This window comes from Pleurodeles waltl, chromosome 4_1 (assembly GCF_031143425.1).
Source record: "Pleurodeles waltl isolate 20211129_DDA chromosome 4_1, aPleWal1.hap1.20221129, whole genome shotgun sequence".
Classification (NCBI taxonomy): Eukaryota; Metazoa; Chordata; class Amphibia; order Caudata; family Salamandridae; genus Pleurodeles; species Pleurodeles waltl.
This window is the reverse complement of record NC_090442.1, coordinates 193,431,210-193,454,753: the sequence shown is the minus strand read 5'-3', so window position 1 is coordinate 193,454,753 and position 23,544 is coordinate 193,431,210. Positions and strand designations below refer to the sequence as shown.

At 44.2% G+C, this 23,544-nt stretch overlaps 1 protein-coding gene across 1 annotated transcript in view; it reads left to right on the top strand.

The window, feature by feature from the left end:
- CACNA1C (calcium voltage-gated channel subunit alpha1 C) overlaps positions 1-23,544 on the top strand; it is a 1,395,795-nt gene that overhangs the window by 1,193,532 nt on the left and 178,719 nt on the right. Inside the window, exon 34 of the mRNA XM_069228081.1 lies at positions 3,822-3,950. Coding sequence (XP_069084182.1) covers positions 3,822-3,950 — 129 coding nt within the window. The remainder of the gene's footprint in view (positions 1-3,821; positions 3,951-23,544) is intronic.

The following is a 23,544-nucleotide window of genomic DNA, read 5'->3' as shown; positions in this document are numbered from 1 at the left end:
GAGCAGTAAGGGTAGCACCAGATTACACATACAAGAAGCAGCAAGTATGCTTGTGACTAGAGCTGGATGGATGGATGGATGGATGGACAATGAACTATTTTTTGCCCGCTGCCACCACTGTTCTCTTAAATTAAGAGGACTGCAAATGTGTAACTTGAGAGATGGCAATTTCTTTCGTTTATGAAAAGGGGTAGGGTTAGTTACTCCTGTCAGTCTCCCATTTCATTAAAGTCCTGCTCTCTTTGCCTCCACGGTGCTTGCACTTGAAAACAATCTACACGTTCTGCATTGAAGGGGATACTCGGAGGGTCAGTGACTTAAAAGACTGCATTAGCTGATCGCAACCATTTCAGAACTGCATGCACACATCAACGCATCCTGGTCCACTCCTCTCCCTTGCAACCCTCGGATGCACAGAGGATCGGTGCTTCAAAAGTCTATGTTAGCTGGTAGCGACCATTTGAGAGCCGCTTGTACAGAGCCACACATCCTGACCCACCCCTCTCACTCTTGCATCCCCAGAGGATCTATGTGTCAAAAGAATATATTAGCTGACAGCTACTGTGTCGAAACTATGCATGGGAGACTGGCACGCCCTGATCTTTCCTCACCCCTCAAATCTGGATGTGGCTTTCCAATGCGAGTTGGAGCATGAGCCCCACCACTTGCCATCTCTGAGAAACAAAGCTATACATAGAACTTTCAGTCGTTTTCCCTTTTTTGTGAAATTTGAATACTTGCCAGTTTAAAAAATATCTTAAGCTACAGGTCTAACCTGGTTGACCTGCCTTTCTGAGATGAGAGCTTCCATGCTTTGATCTGTACGAAATCTGCCATTGAAGCCTGTTTAGCATCAACATCCATGGAGAAAATATCAGGTAATGTGCATTGGCCACAAGTCTTGGTTAGTAATTCAGCTATACCCCGGGGCCAACTTATGAGTAGTTACCAGAAACAGACTTTGGTGTGATTTTATTTACCAGGCTTGAGAATCTGCAGCAGCAGCCCTAATTTATCACCACAGGGAAAGGATTTTAGGAGGGGAATCGGAGGAGAACAAAGAGGAAAGGTAGAGATTAAGACTGCATTTTAAGAGGGTGGGAACATTTAGTAATGCTGCTCAGCGGTAATAATGAAGAACAAGAGAAATGGAAACAAAAGTAGAGCAAGATGAGCAACCCCATAGGAAGGTAAACAGAATGAAAACGAAGAAGAAAGTGGGATCCGGTTGTAGAATCTGAGACAAGAGAAGGAGCAGTAGAAATGATGTGCAGAATTGAGGCCAGAGAATAATTGAAAGAGCAGCACAAGCTAGAATGACTCAAATTGGTTTAATACTTAGGAATAAGAGAAAGGCTGATGAAAGGTAACGAAGTTAAGGAGGAATAAATGAGGACTAAGATGATTGCTGACACATATAGGAAGGTGAGCAGATAAAGGATAATGTGGAAATTTATAGGGAGTTGGTCAGAGATAAGACTTCAAATTAATGCTGAGTAAAAAGAAGACTGTATAAATAGAGGAATGTGAAAGATAGTGAGAACTGGGCACAGATAAGTCTGGAGGATAAGAGAAAGAGAAAAGTCAGTGGTCTGAGCAGACTAGAGAATAAGAAATGTGTCTTGCAGAGACAGAACCGGAAAATAGGGGGAGAATAATTGGGGATAGACGATCTAACCCTAGAGAGTAACATAATAGGAATCGTGGAAGTAGGTAAGAGCTACATTCTGCCCTCTGTAACCCCAGAACATCTGGTGTTTTTTGGACAACGTGAGCGCCCTCAAAGGGAGAGAAGACAATACTGCAACAACAGCACAAGTATTGAGAGCGGAAGGTCACAGTTGTCTGCGCAGTCCCTGTAAACAACTCTGCATGCAGGGAGCCCAGACTGTTTGGTTCTCTCCTGGTCTTGATGTTGTGTCTTCTCTTTTGCAGCGGGAGCGGAGGAGCTGGGGTGGGCAGGGCTGGAGGGTATGTTTGAGGGTGATGGGATTGGAGAGTGGGGCAGATGGGGTGAGCTGCACAGTTTCCATACTCCCTCTTAGAAGTTTGGGATGGGGCCCTTTTTGTAGTAAGTCTGTCTGTGAGAAAGACATAGGTTCAAGGGAGCAGTCAGGCCGTCCTGTATTCACTGTTGTAACAAAGGGAGTGTAGGGGACTGAAGTATGAGTTCATGAAAAGGACATGTTTAGGTTAAGGTACATTCTAGAATGTAGGAATGGCTATTTTGGGCAAGAAAGTGTGGGCTGTTTGGGTCAGAATAGGCTAGACTTCAATAAGAACTGTCAAATAACCACCAAAGTCTGGAAGTTGACATGATTAGTAGTTGTACTAAATCTGTACGGAGGATCGCTTTGAACAGCTGCACCAGTATCCTAAGTGCTTATTTCCCAAACCAGACCTTACAAAAGAGTGGCACTTTCACCAGTTTACCCTCAGAGGATCTGAAAGTGTAATAGGGAGGTATAAGGAGTGTCATTCCTCCAATGGTCGTGGCCTTCGGGTGTCTCTCCCTCACCCCTGAAGGTCTATAACGCAAGCCATCCGTGCTATAAGAGATCCAGGGCCTGCCCGGTTACAGCCAGTATTCAGTGCTCGAGCAAAGAGGGAGGGCAACACACCTGGATTGGTTAGACTACTGTGCACCTCTAAATAGAACCCCTTGATTTATGAGATCGCCCATGGATCAAGAGAGAGTAGTACGGAATCCTCGGTTAGCCGTCTTTAATGGATTCCACGAAGAAAACCAGGCCACCGGGTGAACCAAAGGTTCAAAGTATGGATTGAACTCCATAGAAGCAGAGATAAAGTGAGCAGGTAACACCGGAGAAGGTCACCTGATGAAGACAGAGGAGGGAAAAGCATGGAGTAGGAATTAGCAAGGCACAGTAACTAATCTATAGATTGTACTCACAAGAGAAAACATGATCTCGCATTGATGCAAAGCGCTACTGAGCGGGAATCAAACACCATTGAAATAAAAAACAGTGGCTCGCTTGGATGTTGAGGTTGAAGCCCTCCGTTGGCTCCCACTGGGCCAGCGATGTGTTCTTGGGTATCTCCCTCAGCATCAGATCAATCTATGACAGGTGTTAAGGAAGAGATTGAGAGATTGCCTCAGCCAGAGTGAATCAGTTGTGTAAATACCCCACCGCCCTGCAGCACTGAAGGTAGACTGACAGCAGCAAAAGGGTGACAATCAGATTGGGAAAATTTCCCAATCTAGTCTGTCAGCAGCATAACTTTCAAAGCTATACTGCCAGCAGCAGCCTGTCCATAGCTAGAATGGCAGAAGCAGAACACTGTCATCTTTACTAACATACCCAACATACCAACTACACCAGAAACTAAACTGGTGACAGCAGAATTCTACGCATGATAAAATCCCCGGCTAAACTGACGGCAGCAGTAAGACCAAATGTTAAATGGACAGCAGTAGAACGCCTCGTGTGTCACTGACAGAGCTGTACATTAGCATTCTTTCCATTGAATGTAATCGGCCAGCACTATTGACTGCACTATATACTCACACACATCAGACATACAGCTTTAGTCCCAAATCTAGACTGCCATTATTAGAATGGCCAATGCCAGACGGTGGTATCAGAGGAAAGCATAGCAGCTGTAGAATGGCCAAGTTGGTGGAAAGCAGCAGGGCTTGAAGAATAGGGCTTGAATAAGTATCTGGGCCTATGGAAACACAGGTAGCTGTTGAAGTGGAACAGTGCAGTGAGCCCCTTGCAGAAGGCTGAATTCTGTTTGTAGGGTCCTTTGCTCCCCAACCTCTGTTTAACAGCTGCCTCTATGCCAATGGGTTCTAGAACGCAGAAGAAAACTCGCGCATCTCCATCACCTTTTTCCGACTATTCCGTGTGATGCGCCTGGTGAAACTTCTGAGCAGAGGAGAAGGAATCCGGACGCTACTGTGGACCTTCATCAAGTCATTCCAGGTACATATATTTATTCTTACATTTCTGTAAAGGTTTGTGGGACTGACCAGTAAGGGTGGGTTCTCAAGTTTTGCTGGACTTTGTTACTTCTTTGACAATATTTTGAATACATTGCAGAGTAATATTTGAGCCAGGATTTTTGAGTTGGAGTGGGTAAGGGGCTAAACTACTGCTTGATATATTTGATTAAAGGGAAAGCTAAGATAATGGATTGCAAACCTGCTGTAAAGGTCTGCCCAAAGCATACCTGTTATTTGTGCTTGTAGAAAGAGGAAATTGTACAATGGGGCAAAGAGTCTTTTGCAGAATAGTAGGACTTCCTAAGTTTTGGACCTTTGTGCTTATGTCAAGGTTATCAATGACAAAACCGGCCTTTAGAAGTTCATTATAACCGGAAAAAAGTTGGAAAAAATGGAACTTGGAAAGAAATTGCGCATTTGTTAGTGTTATATGGAGTGGCGGTCCCTCCTTCACCAACTTGTGTGCTGCTTCAGCGTCTTTCTGCCACATCTCCAGCTTCTGCATCTTTCCCTAATTGTTTACTGTGTGCATCCGCCAAAGCTGGAGTTTGTATGGCTGCAGCTGGCATCTCACTTTTCTACTATGGTGCAGAACACCGCGAGTTTTACTTCTTTTTCATTGTCTAAGATAGAAAGAGGACTTGTGATATCCTGTCCTCTTGTGATACAACATGTGTATGTACACGATTACAGAGTAAGGAATTGCCACCGCAAGTCCCCATTTAATGTCAGGAATATGAAAATCAGAAAGGACTAGCTGCCTCTACTTCATGGTGGAAACATTTTTCGGTGTTACTGTTTTGCCTTCGGGTCGTTCTTCATGTTTGTTACTCCTGACGGATATTTTCCCCATTGTTGATTTTTGTCAATCCAGTTTTTATCAGTGACATTTTAGCATCTAGAATGTCGTCAGAAGCATATTAGAGGCATTAGTTTTTTCTTCTATCAAAAATTTGTGTTAGTAGAAGAAAGAAACTAATAAATCATGGAGGGTCCATAGGATATTAACAATTCATGTCATGTTAGTACATACCTGTATACTTGGGACACCGGTCTCTGATGGGCATGCGCTTGAGAAATCGCGTATAATAATAAAAATATCTGGCAAATTCACCAAGTTGCTTTAAGACTGACATCACCAGATGAGAGGAGTGTGTTGGGGGTTATTAATTATTATTGTGCTTGGTGTTAGATGAAGCCTTTTAACTCATTTTCTAAGTTTGAGATTCTGCTCTTATTACTTCCCGGTGATCCTCATTACTTAGAATCCTACTCTTTCACACTAAAGTTCTTACATTAGAGGGCGAACTCTCAACTATAAGGCTTGTGATGAGGAAAAGTTATGAGCTGGTAATGTGTGGTAATGCTCGGATCATTCACCTGTGATCTGTGTGCTCTGAGTCATACTTTTCCATGTCAATATTTGAGGTAATCCTCCAATGTAAGGAGTGTGACAAGGAGGGGGGACACAGTGGTATTGATGCTACTGAGTTCAGATGCTTCTTTGGAAATTCTGAGGCAAGGCTTCTGTAGTGCTCAGTTGTCTGCTTATAGACTTCAACCTTGCATGAAAACATTACATACTCACCCTCAATAGAAAAGTCAAGCTAACAGAGAAGTCTTCTAAGGCTCTCAAAAGTAGAGCCTGTCCACAAACGTCATGGGAGAGAGTCATGTGAAAGATTAGATAATGTAAGATCACTTACAGCAACAGAATGATTGCCCGCTGTAGAAATCTGACATTTGGGGCACATAGGACCTAATGAGATGAAGACCAGAGAAATCTGTCTGGAATCATTGTAGACCTGAATGTGGTACGTATGAAAGCATTTTTAAACAAGTATTATTTACACACAGGAATCCAGGAAAATCACTTGTGTTTCTATGCTAGGCAGTTTGATGCATGTTGTATAACACCTAGTCAGTGAGTCAGCTATAGTGCGCTCACTCATGCAATGGGGATGGGGTCAACCACCCTTACAAACTGCACAGTCCTCTCTCCCCCACAAAGGCAACAGACTCAACTACTTGGGTTAGGATGTAGCAAATTTACTTTTCATGAAACAAGGTGGAAACCAGCCACTGCAACCAATAACATTACACAATAGAAAATATAGCAAAATACACAGAAAACATGAAGACGGAATTGCACACATCCTATTTACATCCCCATTTGGGGGCAGCATAGTGCAGAAAGACCATGTTAGCTAAAGTGACACATCAAATATTTCTGACAGCTCCAGAGACCGCATACTGCATTGGTCCCTGCCGGGGCATCCCGTGACTCTTGGTCACGCCCCACAAAATCTCCTGGGTACCCAAGGTAGGGCTAGAAGTGCAGGGCCACCAGCAGGTCAGCCTCGCTTCCAACGAGCCTCATCCCTTCAAGGCTTCTTCCAAAGAAGGCAGCCAACTGGGCAACTTAGTGCCCTCAAGAATCAGCGCCGTTATTCGTCTACTATGGGCTTTAATGTAGACACGTTGGGGTGGGTGGGTGGCAAGACTCAGTAAGAGACCTCCGTATCGCAGCACATAAGGGGACAAAGAGGGGGCCATCAGGCACTCGCCCACTTTTAAAGGATACTACTTTACCCCCTCCCCTTCGTCGCATACCCCATGACCACTTCCGGTCATAACCCATCTCAGGCCCCCACCCCTCCACGATGGAGCGACTCATGACGCCCACCAGCGAATGGCGATGAGCTCTTAGCCTTAGGGCTCTCACTTGAGCAATGGGGATGGAGTCAACCACCCTTACAAACTATGCAGTCCTCTCTCCCCCCGGAAAGTTCTAATGTTGCAAATTTACTTTTCATGAAACAAGGTGTTATATCAACCACTGCAACCAATAACGTTACATAATAGAAAATATAGCAAAATACACAGCAAACATGAACACGGAATTGCACATATCCTATTTACATCCTCATTTGGGGGCAGCATAGTGCAGAAAGACCATGTGACATAAAGTGGCACATGAAACATTTCTGACAGCTCCATAGACGGCATACCGCATTGGTCCTTGCCCGGGCCTCCCGTGACTCTTGGTCACGCCCCACATAATCTCCTGGGTACCCTAGGTAGGGCTAGAAGTGTAGGACCACCAGCAGGTCAGCCTCGCTTCCAACAAGCCTCATCCCTGCAAGGCTTCTCCCGGGGGAGGCAGCCAACTGGGCAACTTCATGCCCTCAAGAATCAGTGAAGTTATTCGGCTACAATGGGCCACAGGGCGGAGAGGTCACTGGTGAATCCGCCCTCCCCTGCCAAGATTTCCCTTTTTTTCTTTAATTGCCCCAAAGCTTCTTTGTAGGAAAGCCTCAAGCCCAGCCCCTGACAGGTGAATGTTTTCTTCGTCAAAGAATTGAAAGTTACCCTTGTGTTGTAGCCCATACCTAATTGTGTCTATGGATGCCATTCTTAGAACAGCCTTCACTGAATGGTATAGCATTTTCACTGACTTGTTAATACTCTCTGAGTTAGCATCACCAGACCTTCGTCCCTGAGGGATGACCTCCAACCACAATAACAGGATGTCTGAGAGCAAACGGTACACTTTAGCAGACATCGTTATGAGCCCTTCAAGGACTCCATGCCTCCTCAGTGGGATTATGTAATTCCCCCCAACATGAATAAGTATAATGTCTGGCTTGGGAAGCGAGCCAGACTCAAGAGCCTCACTCAACAGGACTGGCAAGTGTATTAACTGAAGGCCGGCCACACCCAACCAGTGGTGCTCTGTTTCGGGACTCATCTCATCTCTCAGCAGATGTTATGAAATCTCTTTTCTGTACTACTGACTACTGAATCCCTGAGCCAACACACCTTGATGGTTTTCCCTGTAATGAAATAAACGGAGGCTGCAACTCACTGAACTCCAAAGTAGTGGTGAGGGAACGGAGTGGTTGGGAGGTGGGGCAAGAGCTCTACCCACTCATCCTGTGCCAAATGAGGTCAGACGTAGCGTTCAAAGCAACTGGACTTGCATCTTCCAATAGCCTTAATGCCCTCTGGAGACATTTCCATTCCTGCCGATGTTGTAGCTGCTCCAATCCTAAAAGAGTGTGAAGTAAAACCTACTGTGGGCACCCCCAACACTCCTAGGGCCTTCTGGCAGAGCCGTGTGAACTGTGCCCTAGCAATGGGAGCCCCATTTGCATGTACTAGAAAATTGTGGTGCCCCTCCTGTGGTCTGACTCACAGGTAATCTCTGTCCAGAGAAACTGGACAGTCATGGCAGAGTGGTGCCTCACCTACCTGTACCCATATGCCCGCACCCCCGACATCAGTTTTGGATCTTGTGACTAACAAGATCAGTGAATGCAGACCAATACCACGTCTTGTCACTTAATCCATGCTTGTGCATCAGCCTGTGACCTAGCTACTAATTCTGAAATTTGGAATGCTCCGAAGAAGGCCAGAGAACAAGCCAAGGTGAAAAGCATCACCTCAAAGGGGAAGAACATACCTTGGGTAAGACTCCTAAAAGCTGGTGTAGTCTAGCTACATTAGTCGTTCTCCTGCGGTCCTGACTGGCGGGCACTAGCCTCTCCCACCCCTTAATGGCCTTTTTCACTCCAAAGTCCTTAGTGGACACACCCTCCCCTCCCCCCATAGCAAAGAAGGCAATTGCTGACAGCTGATTCCTCACTGCTGCCACTGACTTTCCCACCTTCCATTGCACACCCAAAAAAAGCAATATGCTGGCCGTTTGAAAAAGACCCTCCTTGCTACAGTCTGGCACTGCGGCCACTCTGCAACTTCATATGCTCGCTTAGTTCCAGGCGCCAATGCAGCTGTTATAAGGTCCGGGACAATGGGACACCAAGCTTCCATAGGCTTGCAGGGAAAGGCAACATCTCCCTGTCTGTTTCATCCCTACCTTGCCTCCCCTTCTCTGGCAGCACCCCTGCATTGATAAGGTCAAAAATGTCACAAAACGCCCCCTTACATATTATTTTTTTTATTTCAGCTGATGCCATGCTATGGACCCAGGTCGGCAGACTGTTGGATTAGCACTTCTGAAAACTAATGTTGGCAAATGGGAAATCTGGGCAGCTTGAAGGACTGTGATGCCTCCTCATTGCCCGTATGCCAGCACCTGCTGAGTGCTCGACGGGACTGGCACTATGCTGTGGAAGGATTGTCTGAAACTATGACCCGCCCCTGAACATCTGGGCCACCACCTAGACAACTGCCTTGCGAAGCACTGGGTGTGCCTAGTTGGGCTGTCACACTGGATACTGCAGTCCCACCCATACCATAGCTGCTGGGCTGTCATTGCCCTTCTCTATATCAGCAGGACTTGTAATTCCGAGCACAGGCTGCTGAGGCCCGAGACAACCCGCTGGCGGGGCAGGTACTAGCTTGAGCACTGTCAGCAGGTTAGTTACCCTCTGATTCGGCACCACCGGTGGCGGTGCCACTTGACCCCGGGGGTCTAGCAATTGAGATGGTTGCTCCGCCTTCCCCTCGGTTGCCTTGGCATGTTCAGTAGTTAAAATAACAATTGTTTGCTGTCCGACCACCCCTAAGTTGGTGTTGCTAATTCTGCTAGCCCCCGCCCCCAGGGGAAGCGAGGCTTCTGTATCCACATTGCACCCCCCCTCCTAGACTGGATGCTGGCAACTCACCCTCTGCACTTGTTACTGCTACACTTGGGGATGTTGCTATTAACATGGTCTCTTCTGAGCCCGCAGAAGCCTGAACCTAACTGGTGCCCACCTTGCACTCATTGGTGGCTTCTTGGATCTGTTGGCCCCTTCGACTGCTCCTGGACCATTTGTGACTCTCCTGAGAGCCCAGTCCATTCCATGCCATTGTGCCGCGGCCCATAATTGCATGAACTGCTTCTCTGCTGTAGGGTTGACCCCATCTTGGACCTCATGAGTTGCCTCGGTCGGGCATTTTGCTTTAGAGCGTGCTCGCTTAGGTGCCATCCTAGAAGGTAACAAAACCATAATTACTGATGGTACAGAGAGTGGGTGCGAAGTACCAAACCCTTATTAATCATGGTTGAGAGTATGGACAAGCCAAAGAGTCCTTAAGAGTGATGGTACAAGGCATTCAGAGAAAGAGGGAGATCCCCTTATAGCTCCTCTTACCCCTTAGGTATGCTCCCAGGAACATGATTAATTACCTTATATCTGTCTACCTCTGTCCAAGCCAAAATAAAGTCCATCCAAGCCCATCCTCAGATCTGTGCCACTAGATTGACCCCTGGCCCCTGATAACTTTAAAGGCACTCACGTGCAGTCCGTGCCCAGCCAAGTTGGACCCCTCACCATGGCAGCACTTTTATCCAGGAGTTAGTGAGCTAGACACCATACCTCAAAAAATGGTCCTGGCCCCTCAAGAATGTTATCCGTCGAGTAGATTAGATGCTACATGGTGTTACTAAATAAAACAATTAACAGTTAATAGCTTGTATAAAATCATCTCAGCCCCGGAAAGATGAACTACCTCACCCCTATCTCCTCAGTCCCAGCAAGATAACCTGCTTCGCCCTTTTCTAATAACTGGCCCTACATTCACGGCAACTACTGACTGTAATATAGATGGCCATTGCTTGTTGTGGCTGCTATATGGCACCAACGCTCCATTTCTCCACGCCAATTCAACACAAAATTTCAAATGTAGATGTCAGATACAATATAACTAGCGTAGAAGATACTATCACTTCAAAATCATCAATGCTGACTAAATAATCGATGGCTGATAAACAGACAAGCCTAAAAAGTTGTTATGGAAATATAGGAAAGAGATTTTTTTTCCCCAGTTGTATTTTGATATCTCTTCTAGGCACTCGCAGCTTTTTAAACTAAAGAAGCTGGTTACTTTTGCTGATAATTTTGATTTATTCTTGTATATATACGGCACCTCAAACAAAGGACATTCTTCAGCCAAACACTCGACTCACTTTTATTTTTGATCCGGCACGCGACTCGAAGTCGAAAGTTCTAAATACTATTTCTCCTCTGCGCAGTAACAAGTACATGAGCCACCAATGGTCATGGCCGCACGGCTTCCACTGTATAAGGCCCGTGCCATGCCCCAGAGACCCCAATACGCTGAGAAAATGAATGGCCTTGCGAAGCGCAAATACACTCAAACTGTAAACCATACCCCGTGAAACTCATTATAATGCAAATCCCATTGGTGCGCCAAGCCCCCCTCTGTGCTGCTCACTTACCTGGCAGACAACAAGACTCAGTAAGCGGCCTCCATGTCGCAGCACACCAGGGGACAAAGAGGGGGCCACCAGGCACACTTTTAGAAGATGCTAATTTACCCCCTCCAATCCATCACATACCCCATGACCACTTCCGGTCATAACCCATCTCAGGCCCCCACCCCTCCACGGTGGAGCAACTAATGACGCCCACCAAGGAATGGCGATGGGCTCTTAACCAGGACATTAAGGGTTCATACACTTAGATACCACAATCAGATCAATCTAGCATATAGAGTTGAGTTGCTGTATTGATGTCATTTTAGCAGTGAAAGTATTAACCACAGGTTAAGAACCACTGATCTAAAGCAGTCCATCTATTTAGAGTCAGCAAGGAACCATCCGATGAATGTTGTGGCAGATAGATACACTAAGCCTATTCTCTTGCGAGCAGCAGCAGAATTAATGAAATGACAATTTACTCCCTGAAAAACCAGGCAGCAGAACACTGGCTTAAAGGGCTGCTAACACACCTGTGTGATATTGACCTGCATGATGACTGCCCTTGCAGGTGCATCACCACTAAACCAGGTATGGTGTCTGAGTTGAGTATGCTGTTCTTTACAACTATAGTATGCATCATGAATAACATTAGCTATAAGGCACTCTGGGACTTTTAACAACAGTAATGGGCTCCCAGAATAAGCTACAAAGGTTTGTCCCATAACAAGTTAGCAAAACAAGGCATCTTCTAAGTCCAATAACAATAATAAACTACCTAATATATACAACTCAGTTTCTACTGCAAGAAGTCATCAAGGCCAAACACTCATAATATATGTATATGTATAGCTTCTCAAACATTATGGTACGCAAGATGCGGTGGTGTTTTGATGCACCTGTACCAAAACCGTGAACATTGTCTAGGCCACCTTCTCTAGAAAACTGTGAGCTTTGTCTAGATGACCATGTGGGTGATGCTCAGAGATCTTTCCTCAAACCTGCCAACAAAAGTGATGCCTACTGTGGCTTCAGCGGGGTCAGAATGTCATGAACTTTTGTGCATCTGCATCCTCTCCAGAAAGTCTTATATGCCGAGTTATTAATGGCCTTCTGAACGGGTCCCGTGGCCTTTGATTTCCGCTTCTGTGTTTGCCTCTTTATCTCTAGCGCTCCACATGATTTCTCCCTTTTCATTTTCAGACAGGGGCTTCCTCTTGTTTTCTCTGTTGTTTTCCACAATACCTTGCCATTCACTTTAGTCCATATATGCACTGTGAAGGCTGCAGAACGAAACAAGATATATGTCCTACAACATAACATGTAACTACCTGGAATACCAGTGGCCACTGTTTTTACAGCTAGTAGTGGTGCTATTCGAAGATATAACTCAGTCGTAGCTTTCTGACATCTGTTTCCTGAAAATTGACGGCTGTTGATAGACTAATGGTTTCAGTCTTTGACACAAATGCTGTACAGCTTGTTGTTTTAAAGGTTTTAGAATGACTTGAAGAATACATCCATACCAGACTGAATACAATACGTACAGTCTATATCTAAAGGGTGAGACCCATATTACAGGGGCCATTAATACAAAACAAGCAATGACAAAGCCTGTATGTCTCGCCTTTATAATGCAAGTACCAAGCTAGTGACGTTGCCAATGCATGTGATTAAAGCATTGCTTTAAAAACGTAAAATAAAAAAAATATTTCAAACTACTGTAGGAAAGGTAAACACATATCTTAAGGTATTTCAAAACTGTATATTGAATTTAATATTTTCAATCTTTATAAATGGTGTACCTTATTTTTCATAATGTTTTTCACTCAGGAAACTCTCATCATATTTATAAAGACAAAGAAAGTGTCAGAATTGAAAGTAAAGTGCTTTTCAGGTTCTAATTTATTTTCCACTGGACGGTCTTCTGCATAGCCTGGGAACAGGGTTTAGGAACCTGCAGAAAAAGAGGCAGCTCCTTTTCAGTGATCCTAAATACACTTCCTGCCTCAAATGCGCTCATGGAGTGCTCAATGAATAAGAAAAAATGTGTTCCTTGATTTTGAGCAGTGGAAGGATGCAAGTCATCCAATGAAAAGGAGGCTAAAGAGTCTATATTTCAGTGTGTGGACAAACAGTAAAGGAGGAAGAAATCCATCAAACAAAAAGAAAGCAAATGAGAGTGACGAGAAAACTAACCAATGGCAAGTAATGGGAGGACTCTAATCTAACTGTAGATGGGTCCACTAGAGGTACTTCAACAAGCACTGTCTGTAGGTGAGACCTAAAAAGCAATGTTTGTGTAAAACAAAAGTCTGCCCTTTATTCCAAACACTGTTTGTAGACTGCAGATACAGTTTTATTTCTGCACTAATTTAATGGAGGAAATCTCTAATATTAATCACAACATATTTTCTTGTATACTATATATAATATATGCAGGGAAAAATATTTCTTTCAGATATCTGACAGAATTGTGCTTTATAATATTAAAGAATATACAGTTAGAACTGACATCCAGGATCTCCATTGACACCTTCAGTTATTACAAAAAGAAAATGCTATTTTATGTATATATTTTATGAATATTTGTTATGCCGTAGCAGATGTAAATGAGAATAAAACAATTGTGCTAATTGAACCATGTGCAACATTAACATTATTATGGTCGAAAATAAACGCAATTGATTTACTATCATATTGAGCTTCCATCAGTTAAACCTCTTCCACCATTAGAAGTTACTTTAGCACATTCTCTCCTTCCTTCAGGTGGAAGACTGACTGGTGTGAAGAATGCACACTTCCGTGCTCTTTTTACCAACCTCCCAGAAGAGGATTAGTTGTGGGTTTTGTCCACTATCGGTACAGGAGTCTTCTTCTCAGAGGTCATGGCCAAGATAGTTCTAGTCAGTAACAGAAGGCTGTGTGTATGTCTATCCGTACCTGTATGCTGACTGACAAGAGCCCCCAGGAGGGTGCTAGGCAGCCTTCAGTGGATTTCACATCTGATGCAACGCCAGGGTACCAAAGGGTTCATTGCCTTCTGCATGCAGATTATATCCAGCTTACTTCAGGATGCAGCATCTACAAATTAAGCTGGCAATTAACTAGGACCAGTGGTCTCAACCACAGTCTTCTTCAATGCATGGCAATTATGTTTAGTTGTACTGTTAATCCAGTCCTTTTTGAAGGTTTGTTGTTCACCCTTCACAGACCTCGTGTTGATAACAACCAAGTATACAGATGGGGTGCTAGTACATCATGCCTCTATGTTGTTCCCTGCACACATCTATCCTTTCTGTTTATCATCTTTATTTTAATTTTATACGCAATACAAACAATCGCAGATCAATAACATCTGCAAAAACATTGCGAGCATCAACTGGAGAGCATGCTTAAAGCCCCCCTCATTGTTTTTAACATAGAAGTATGTTCAGATTTGGCATACAACAACTACCCTGAAGGGTTTATTGAGCAAGTCAACATAAGCTCACATGCACAATTCTAGACCTAATTAAGCCACATATTTTGTGTAGCGTTTTTACAACCAATGTTAGTCTAAGTTGGCCCGCTTGGGCACTCTACAGAGGAGTCTATTTTTGTAGCAGTCAACTAATCCTGTAGCACCCCAGCCATTCTAAACAGTCTTCCCCATTGTGTTCATCAGTCCTAACGATCACTTGCCTCTCTTCATCTACCACCCACTTACCCATGTCCCTGGGCCGCGCCAATGCAGTGTGTTTGGTATTGGGCATCAAGCGAATGGAAACCCTTTTTTTGCCCAGTAGCAACCCTAGCAATGCAAATTTGTATTGCACCTTTCTAGCCTTAGGGCAAGGTATTGCCTCAAACAGACAATGTTTTATGGAAACCTCCAATCTAATATTAGATGCTTCACTCGAGCATTGGACTATTCCCACCCAAAATCAAAATCAGCACCTTCTGTTTTACGACTAGGACACCCATCTGATTGGGTCTGATAGATTCTACGTCGCCATGTAGGTGAGAGCTAAGTGTGGTGCAACATATAAAAATGATCAAGATTAAATCAAGAGCCAGCCAGACTCCTTCTTAACTAATGCACATGATCTATTCCAGGCTCAGTCTGTCAGTGGCCCTGGAAGGCCCTCTTCCAATTTAGGTTTTGCTGGGATATTGCAATTGTTACTCTGTCCTTCTTTAAGGCTTCATATAAGCAGGAGACTAGTTGTAAGGAGGGGCATTTGTGTCTTGGGTGTAGTTGTGAAGCCTGCCCATGATATTCCTTCCCGTCTAATTAAGGTTACTGTAGAGTTAAATGTAAAAGCTACAGTAATCATAGCACGAGGAAACAATAGAAGGAATCATTAGTCCAAGTCTCAAGGTTATCTCTCTCTTTCAAGAGGCATGGTCAGCTCTTCTGTTGGCAACTAGATTATGGAAGTATGAAAGAAAGGGTATTCCTTTCACCTTGACAACAAACTCTTCCCTTATTCCTTCTCCGCCGTTTGTAGTTCAGACCTGAGCAAGTTCCTCCTCAAGAGGTGAAGTTTTTCCTTCAGGAAAAAGCTGTGGAAGAAATTCTTGTGCATTTAAGGTAAAAGGTCTCTTACTCTTGGAGAGTCATTTAGACCCTGACAGAGGACTAATCACACTATTTAAAAATCCCTGCCTGCCTGGCAAGGACCTTTTTGCTGTGAAAGGAGCCACGGTTGTGGTGCGCCTCTCACAGCACTGGAAGTTTGCCAAGCAGCTGCTATGTTTAAAGCATCTGTTTGACAAGTAGTTTTGGGGAGGGAAACAAACTCCCAAAGTGAACCTTCAGTTTTTATAATCGAAAAACAAATAACCCCGATGCACATGGAGTTTTTTCCAAACAGTGTGGCCATTCTGCATTTTCCCTGCTCATGTCTGTAGTCCTGTTTCTCCAGCTGTTAGTCTTCATCCAGTGGTGAGTCGCAAGCCGGTTTTTGGTGGGTTGCGAAAGTCCTGGTCTGTATGAAAGCAGTGCTTAATTTGTGCTTGAGCTGAGCACCAGCACTTATTTTTCAGGGCTGGGGCTTATTTTTCTGCCTCAAGCATTTGCTGCGAGCAAAAGACACATATGGGAAAGACGGAGGAAAGGAAAAACGAAAAACCGTCACAATGAGAGACAGGAGAAAGCTGCTAGAGTGAGCGAAAGGGGCAGGGAGTGACTTTATATGGATTGACGAGGCCTGAGATGGCTTCAGGATTACGCCGCCTCAGTAGTCCGTGTTCCCATATTTAATTGCAGCAGCCGCGTGTTTAAGAGGAGGTCTTTGGGCACCGCATGTTTTTATTTATAAATTGAGCATTGTATGCAAGTAATGTTTAAAATGATTGGGCCTGGTTGTGCACCAGTGCAAAGATGTTGAACGATGCCCCTAAGTCCATTTTTAAAACAAACCCTCGAAAGTATTCCCAAGCAGGACTCCTGGTGAACCTTCCGATATCTGTTGCTGTTTTATTACTTTAGAGAGTCCTTCCAGTGAAAGTGTGCTCACTCCAGGTGAACGTACACAACCTTACCATTTCTGAATGACTGTCACATGCAAATGGAGAAATATGGATGTGGCCTAAAGGCCAGAGCTGGCAACTTTGGATCTGAGAAACCAGGTTTCAGCCCCAGTGTTGGCTTAATATCCTTTGTTTCTGGGCAAATCGTTTAATTTCCCATGCAAATTATAAAATTAATCTGACTTTGTGTGATATAATCTGGTTGTTATGTAAAGAAGTGTTTCAACGCCGTTGGGCCGTGTACATGCTATGTAAAACTGCAAAATATATATGGAGTCCAAAATGCACCACTGGGCCTCATTTTGGCAAAAAAATGAATATGAGGCCTTGCTTCATAGTCTGCTGCGGACTTGAATTTGCAAAACCACTGGCATCAACACAAGATTTTTTATAAAACTTGTCATTTTAGTGAACAAACGACACACGTCAGCACTCCTCTCCAGCTTCAAACTCCAGTGCAGTTCACCATCTAACATGTTTTTGGCTAGATGGCAGTTCAATATATCAATATCTTCCCCACTGTCTGATATCAAAGGGCATAGTCATGGTATGATGTTTGCAAACAATTTCTGTTATTACATAAAAAAATCGTCCCCATATCATGTCCATTAAAGCTAGGTGGTTCGCGAAAGTTTGTCATTTTAAAAATTGGGTTGCGGTTGAAAAATGTTTGGGAAGCACTGCCCTAGGCAGACACAAGGAGAGGAAATGAGTGACAGTCGCCCTGTCGTCAGTGGAGCTAAACAACTATCGCTGTGACCTGGCAGCCTTTTGGCAGACTGGCCACCAGGGCACAAGTGTAAACTACTGGAGCAAGCAGAGGCTTGTGCACATTCTTGAAGGCTACAAATGAGATGTTGGCCACTGGAGAAAGCTTTCGTTATCTATGATTGGCAGGACGGCGCCTTATAAGATGATAGGGCTACCAAAAACCCCTGTACATGATACAGAATTCCCTATATCACATCTCCGAGTGGTTCCTCAGGGCGGTAGATGCGGTCACATGGACACTTCTGTGGGACATGGGAGTCCCCTGCGTCTCCCTGCAAACATTGATCAGAAAACCATATTAAGGTGGGCTGGCCCTCCCTGATCTTTGACTCTACTATTGAACGACTGGCTCTTCTTGCCGCTGCAGGAGACCTTGCTGAGGCCGACAGAAGTGCAACAGAACCAGATGGGTATGTACACAAGTTATATGCCATGCATCCCCCTATGGTGACCATGATGGTGAGTGATATGCCTTTGGAAAGCAGCACTAAAGCGAATGGGGTGGGAGGTAAGTTGACACTCGAGATCCCCTTGTGGGAATCTGGGGCCTTTGCGTAACTAAAGAACTTGGGTGGTAGGAAGCAATGGTCCCCATAAGGAGACCAAACTGGGAGACGTTTAGGGCAAATGAGGCCTTTGCTCCTTTGAAGAACTACAGGCAGAACACCAAATGGCAGTCAGTGTTACAGCTACGCACAGTTGCAGCATGCCTAGCACATTATAGGGCGGTAGCTGCAAGACGTGGCAGAAGGTACCCCACTCGAGTTCTGGGTACCCTCGGCCCCTCTCCGCAACCATGCAGTTTCACTGATTTACTGGACACCCCATGACCACAACCAGCTGCGCCTCGACAAACTGTGCACCAAATGGCGACCTGGGAATACTAGAGGATGAGGACTTGGGGGAGGTAGCTATCAAGGCAGGCTTTAGCAAGTGCAACCCAGAATACTCCAACGTGTGACCCACACAAGAACCAGATTCTTTCATATGGGGAAGATTGAGAACAATAAATGTCTGAGGGGATGTGCACGGCAAGGAACATTACTACACACAGTGTGTAAGTGCCCCAAGATTCAGGGCTACCGGCATCTAGTGGACGGGTGCATTTCCGAGGTTCTAGAGGAAAAATTAGAGGTGGGGGCAAAAGGGGACCTCGTGCATTTGGGGGGCACAAACAGTATAAGTATGCCAGAATATTTTGCAACATGCCACTCGCAGTGGCCAGATGAAATGTTGCCCGATTGGGGGGCACTGGAGCGCCTCCGACGTTGACGGTGTGAGGAGCGGCCTAGACTGGTGCATGCAGGCTGTAGCCACAGTTTACAAAGCAAGGGGTTGTCCACGAAAGTTTGATAAGGTTTGGGGTCCATGGAAAGACTTCAGAGACATGGGGTGAGCCCAGCATAAAACTGTGGCTTGGGACTTGTGCGGCCCTGGGTAACCGTCAACTTCAAATGGGGGTTGTCGGTACTGATACAAGGATCTAATGTTATGATTGCTTTGGTGCTGAATAATGAAAAATAATGAAATGTGCATTTCTTAAAAATCATTTTTTCAAGATCTTTTTGATTAGTTTCAGCTTCTCTTCAATGTGGTTAGGAGTGCCACATATAGGGCCAGATGTAGCAAGTCGGCAATTTGCGACTTGCAAATTGCGAGTCCCTGCGACTCGCAATTTGCAAGTCGCAAATTGCTATGCAGTACGGTGTCTCAGACACCGACTGCGACTCGCAATGGGGTCGCAATGACCCACCTCATGAATATTCATGAGGTGGGTCGCAAATTGCGGCCCCATTGCGAGTATAGGCACTCGCTAACATGGAGGCCTGCTGTCGTCAGCAGACCTCCATGTTCGCGACCTGCTTTTCAATAAAGCAGTTTTTTTTTTTGAAGTGTAGCCCGTTTTCCTAACAGGAAAACGAGCTGCACTTCCAAAAAACCGAAACCTTTAGTTTCGGTTTTTTTTCAGGGCAGGGAGTGGTCCTCACTTTGCTACATCTGGCCCATAGTTCGAAACCACTGTTGCCCTGCAGTGGTACAGGAGGGCCACTTCCATATCAGATTTTCAGGGTATGCATGTAAGGTTATTATATTTAAAATAAATTAAAACGGATTTTATTTACATATACTTACAGCCATAGGTTATCCTGAAATCTGGCAGTGATCCAGTCTTCATGTACCCATATATGACGTGTCTAATATAAACAAAGAGTCGAATCTGCCATAGGCTTCATCGCCTGTTATAGGTAATGTCTAGGTTCATCCTGTCTCAAAATGCCAGTGTATAGAGACAATCATAGACACAATAGGCGGAACGTTCACATCTATTGGCCGGGTTGAATGATATAGGCCACCTGCCTCTTCCTGCTCAAAGCCATATGCAGCTTCTAAAATGGCTACGTATTCTGCGCCAAATGTGGTCTTCCAATGTCATTATCTCACACATCATCGCTAAGATTCTGTGATGGTAAGGGGCAGCCGGATGTTGTTAGGGTCAGTGAATGAGTTCGGCGTAAGGGCAGGTTGCAAGAGCCTGGATATAAGTCACAAGAGCCTTATTTGCGTGTGAATATTGTACCACTGTCCATCCTAACAGATTGTTATGAGAGACTCCTCGCTCTGATCTGGTGGGCGTGACTTCTTTATAAATCAGTGTATCTGACTTAGGGCCTGATTTGGATCTTGGGGGATGAGTTACTCCATTGCAACGGTGATCAATATCCTATCCGCCGAAATAGCAATCCCATTATATGCTATGGGAACTATATTTCAGCGGATGGATATCCGTCACCGTTGTGACGGAGTAACTTGTCCGTCAAGATCTAAATCAGGCCCTGAGTCTTTGGAGCTGTGATGTGTTCCGTATGCTCTTTTCATGCGGTCCGGGTAGAACAGCTAATAGAGGTGCGCAGGTGAGACAATAAATGCACTTTTGACCCTTGCACAAACATTTGGTGCAGAAAGTCACTGGTGTAAGTTGTGTTTGCACTAGATGTCTTCCTGATATTTCTATACATTTCCCTCCGGATGCAAGTGAAATATTACAACTGCAGCCAAACTTGAGGTGAAGATCCCTTTGCTATTCAGCACGCCAGCACCAAAACACCACACCCACAAACACCACCACCACACCCTTCCTACTACACACAACAGTAGCATAGAGCTCAGGCGTTCCATCCCTCACTCCTTTTGGTTTCTCTACAGGATTCGGTGCAGCAACATATATGAAAGGATAAGAGCACCACTCTTGGAATCACCACAACACCAAAGCACTTCCTACATAGGCCACACTGCGATCCAACATCCATAAAACCAAGCAGAACCCTGTACCGTGCTGTTTGGTAATGTAAAAAAAGAGAAGATGTTCCCAATGGAGTCACTTCAGCCTTTTGAAAAAATGTGTTTGAAAATATGTACAAAACAGGCCCCATAACAAAACTCGACAGATTTGCATATTTTGGGAATTGTGAAACAGATGTACTGTCGCCCATGCACTACAGTAACTGTGGTTATTTTAAACTCAGAACTGATGGTTTTCACACTTCACATTGTCACTGAGGCGCTAATTTCACTAAATGTAACGATCTCTTCTTAACTCATGAATATTGTTACACTTGACCAAAAACTTGCATTACGCCTGAATAAATTCTGGCTCTTACACTACACAACGAGCTGTTTTCTTTACATTTATTACACGTGTTACTGACGTCTACACAGTAACGGAACTTATATGAAAAGTTGAAGTAACTTCATTGAGAATGTTGTATATTTCTTTATATATTTATTGTATTCTGATGCCAGCTGGAATATTAGCTCGTCCTGTCTTCATAATTATCCTTCTGCTAATGGGGCCAGCGCCTACTCAGAGTTCTTGAAACATTATAGAAATACACATGAAATGCAATACAACGCGAAGCTTATAGTTGTGCACTAAAAATGTGGGAAACGTAAGCAAACATTATGTGCACTACGTATTGTCAAATTTTGCTGAAAGCCAAAGCCGGTATTAACAGAGAGCGCAAAGTCCACACAAGTGTTATTAGTGGGAAATATGCACCCAATACGGTTTGCAGATGTATTTGCGTCAGCACCGTGGTCTGACACTCTATGTGCTGGAAGTGACAAACATTGGCACAATTGTGCACTGCCTTGAAAAGTGAGGCGTCATGGGTTGGCCAACTTGACATCCGTTCAAAGTGAATCAAGCAGAGGCCTATAGCGAGGATGGATTCTAGATAGCACAGTCACCTCACAAAATAATCAAATAGAGCTTTGTTTCCCTGGAAAGCCCAATAACACTCCTGTTTCCACACAGCAGCGTGCAGATGAAAAGTGTTGCTCTCTGTGGAGTTTCTGCTTATAGTCTTCTTTTCACTTACCGTTTTTCCTGTCTCATTATTAGCAAATTGACAATGTGCTCAAACAAATTAATTTTCACAGATTTGGTCTCCTTCACGATGAATACCACTGTGATCGCCTAAGGAGGTCCATTAGTATATCATTTGTTAGCACATCAAGGTGGTCTGGTGGTGGCAGACCGGGTGCGAGGTCTAGGTATAGTTAGGGTATTGATTTTCTTTTCTAATGTGAATCCTTGCCTATTAATAATTTGAGGATGAGAGAAAGAGGGAGTACTGACCATGCCAAACTGTGACATAAGAAGTGATCAGATGTTACGAGAGAGGTGGATGGTTTCTGCATTCACCACACGTTCCAATGGCGTGAGGCATTTGTCCATCGCAGGGACCTGGGGCACGATTCGGTTGGGTTTTGTGGTGTTTGCCTTCTTTAAATTTGGCATCGCACCTACTCTGCCTTTTCCTGTTGCAGGGTCTTTTCATCTGGCGGTCAACAAACTTTAGTTTCTTTTGAGCCTGAATGTTATAGTTTCCCACTGAGTGAGCGCATCTTACTTTGTTGGGATTATTTCTATTGTTAGAACTTGGACTATGGAAGCAGGGGGTTGGTGGCAGTGCTTTTATGTCCCGCTATAGCTCTTCCCTACTTCAGTATGGAAAAGTTTCTGGGACATCTCTGTTCTGAAATTTTTAGACAATAATTTAATATTTTCATCTGTCTTGTGTTTCGTAAAAGCCAGCTTGAACTTCTAGCATGTTTCACATTGGTACTTCTACTGGTTCTTACTCTCTATATTGTTAGTAGAGATCATTTCTACTCAGTTCTCCTAGTTAAGAGAGTTTAAAATGGTCTCAGGGATGCTTGGACTAGAACATAAGGAAATGATAATTTTCCACACTGGAAAATGGGATGCGTTTAAAAAAAGAATATGAATGTTTTATAAACATTTTTTATGAGCAGACAGTGGTCCCAGGGACCACTGCATGTTTTTCAAACAAATTTTGTCCACATTCACAAAGGGGGAGGGGTTCCTTGCGGACCCCTTCCCGTTTGTAAATGGTTGCCACCAATTTTGATTTGGTGGTAAAATATTAATGATTTGCCACTAGATCTCGATTGCCCTTTACACTCCCCTTCCAAAAAACAATTCTTTATTTTTTCTGAAGCCCAAATTGCAATTCAGTAACATGTAACATTTGAAAAACTGGTCACAAAGGCTCAAAGTTGACCGATGCAACAGCAAAATTGCATGGCACATCCGTCCTCTAGTGAGGAAATCCCCCAGTTTCCTTTGAAGTCAGCTGAGTTCCAATATCAGTCAAAATCAATCTGGGTTTGCCCTCCCTTTGAAATATCAGACTAAAAAAACTCACCCCTGTTGTTCTGCTAATGTCTACCACAATAAAAAACCACTGCCCAATGGGAGTACAGTCTGATACGGGGCTCACCCTCCCAATGAACTTGACCAAAATTAATAACACAGACTTCATCCCACAGATCTGATGGTAAAGATGTGCATACATTTGAAGGTGTCCTTATGTACAACCACATCAATCAATCAACACACACTTTATTCGATCAACAGACCATCAAAGCAATACAAACAATAAATATCATCATAAAATATAACATAATACAATTTCATTCTAAGACCGATATCCAACAATAATAAAAACCCGGTTGCCCCCATCTCATCTTCCTTAAGTTTCATTGCTTACATAAAGGTTGCGTATGTGCCATGCTGCCACTAAAAACGTAC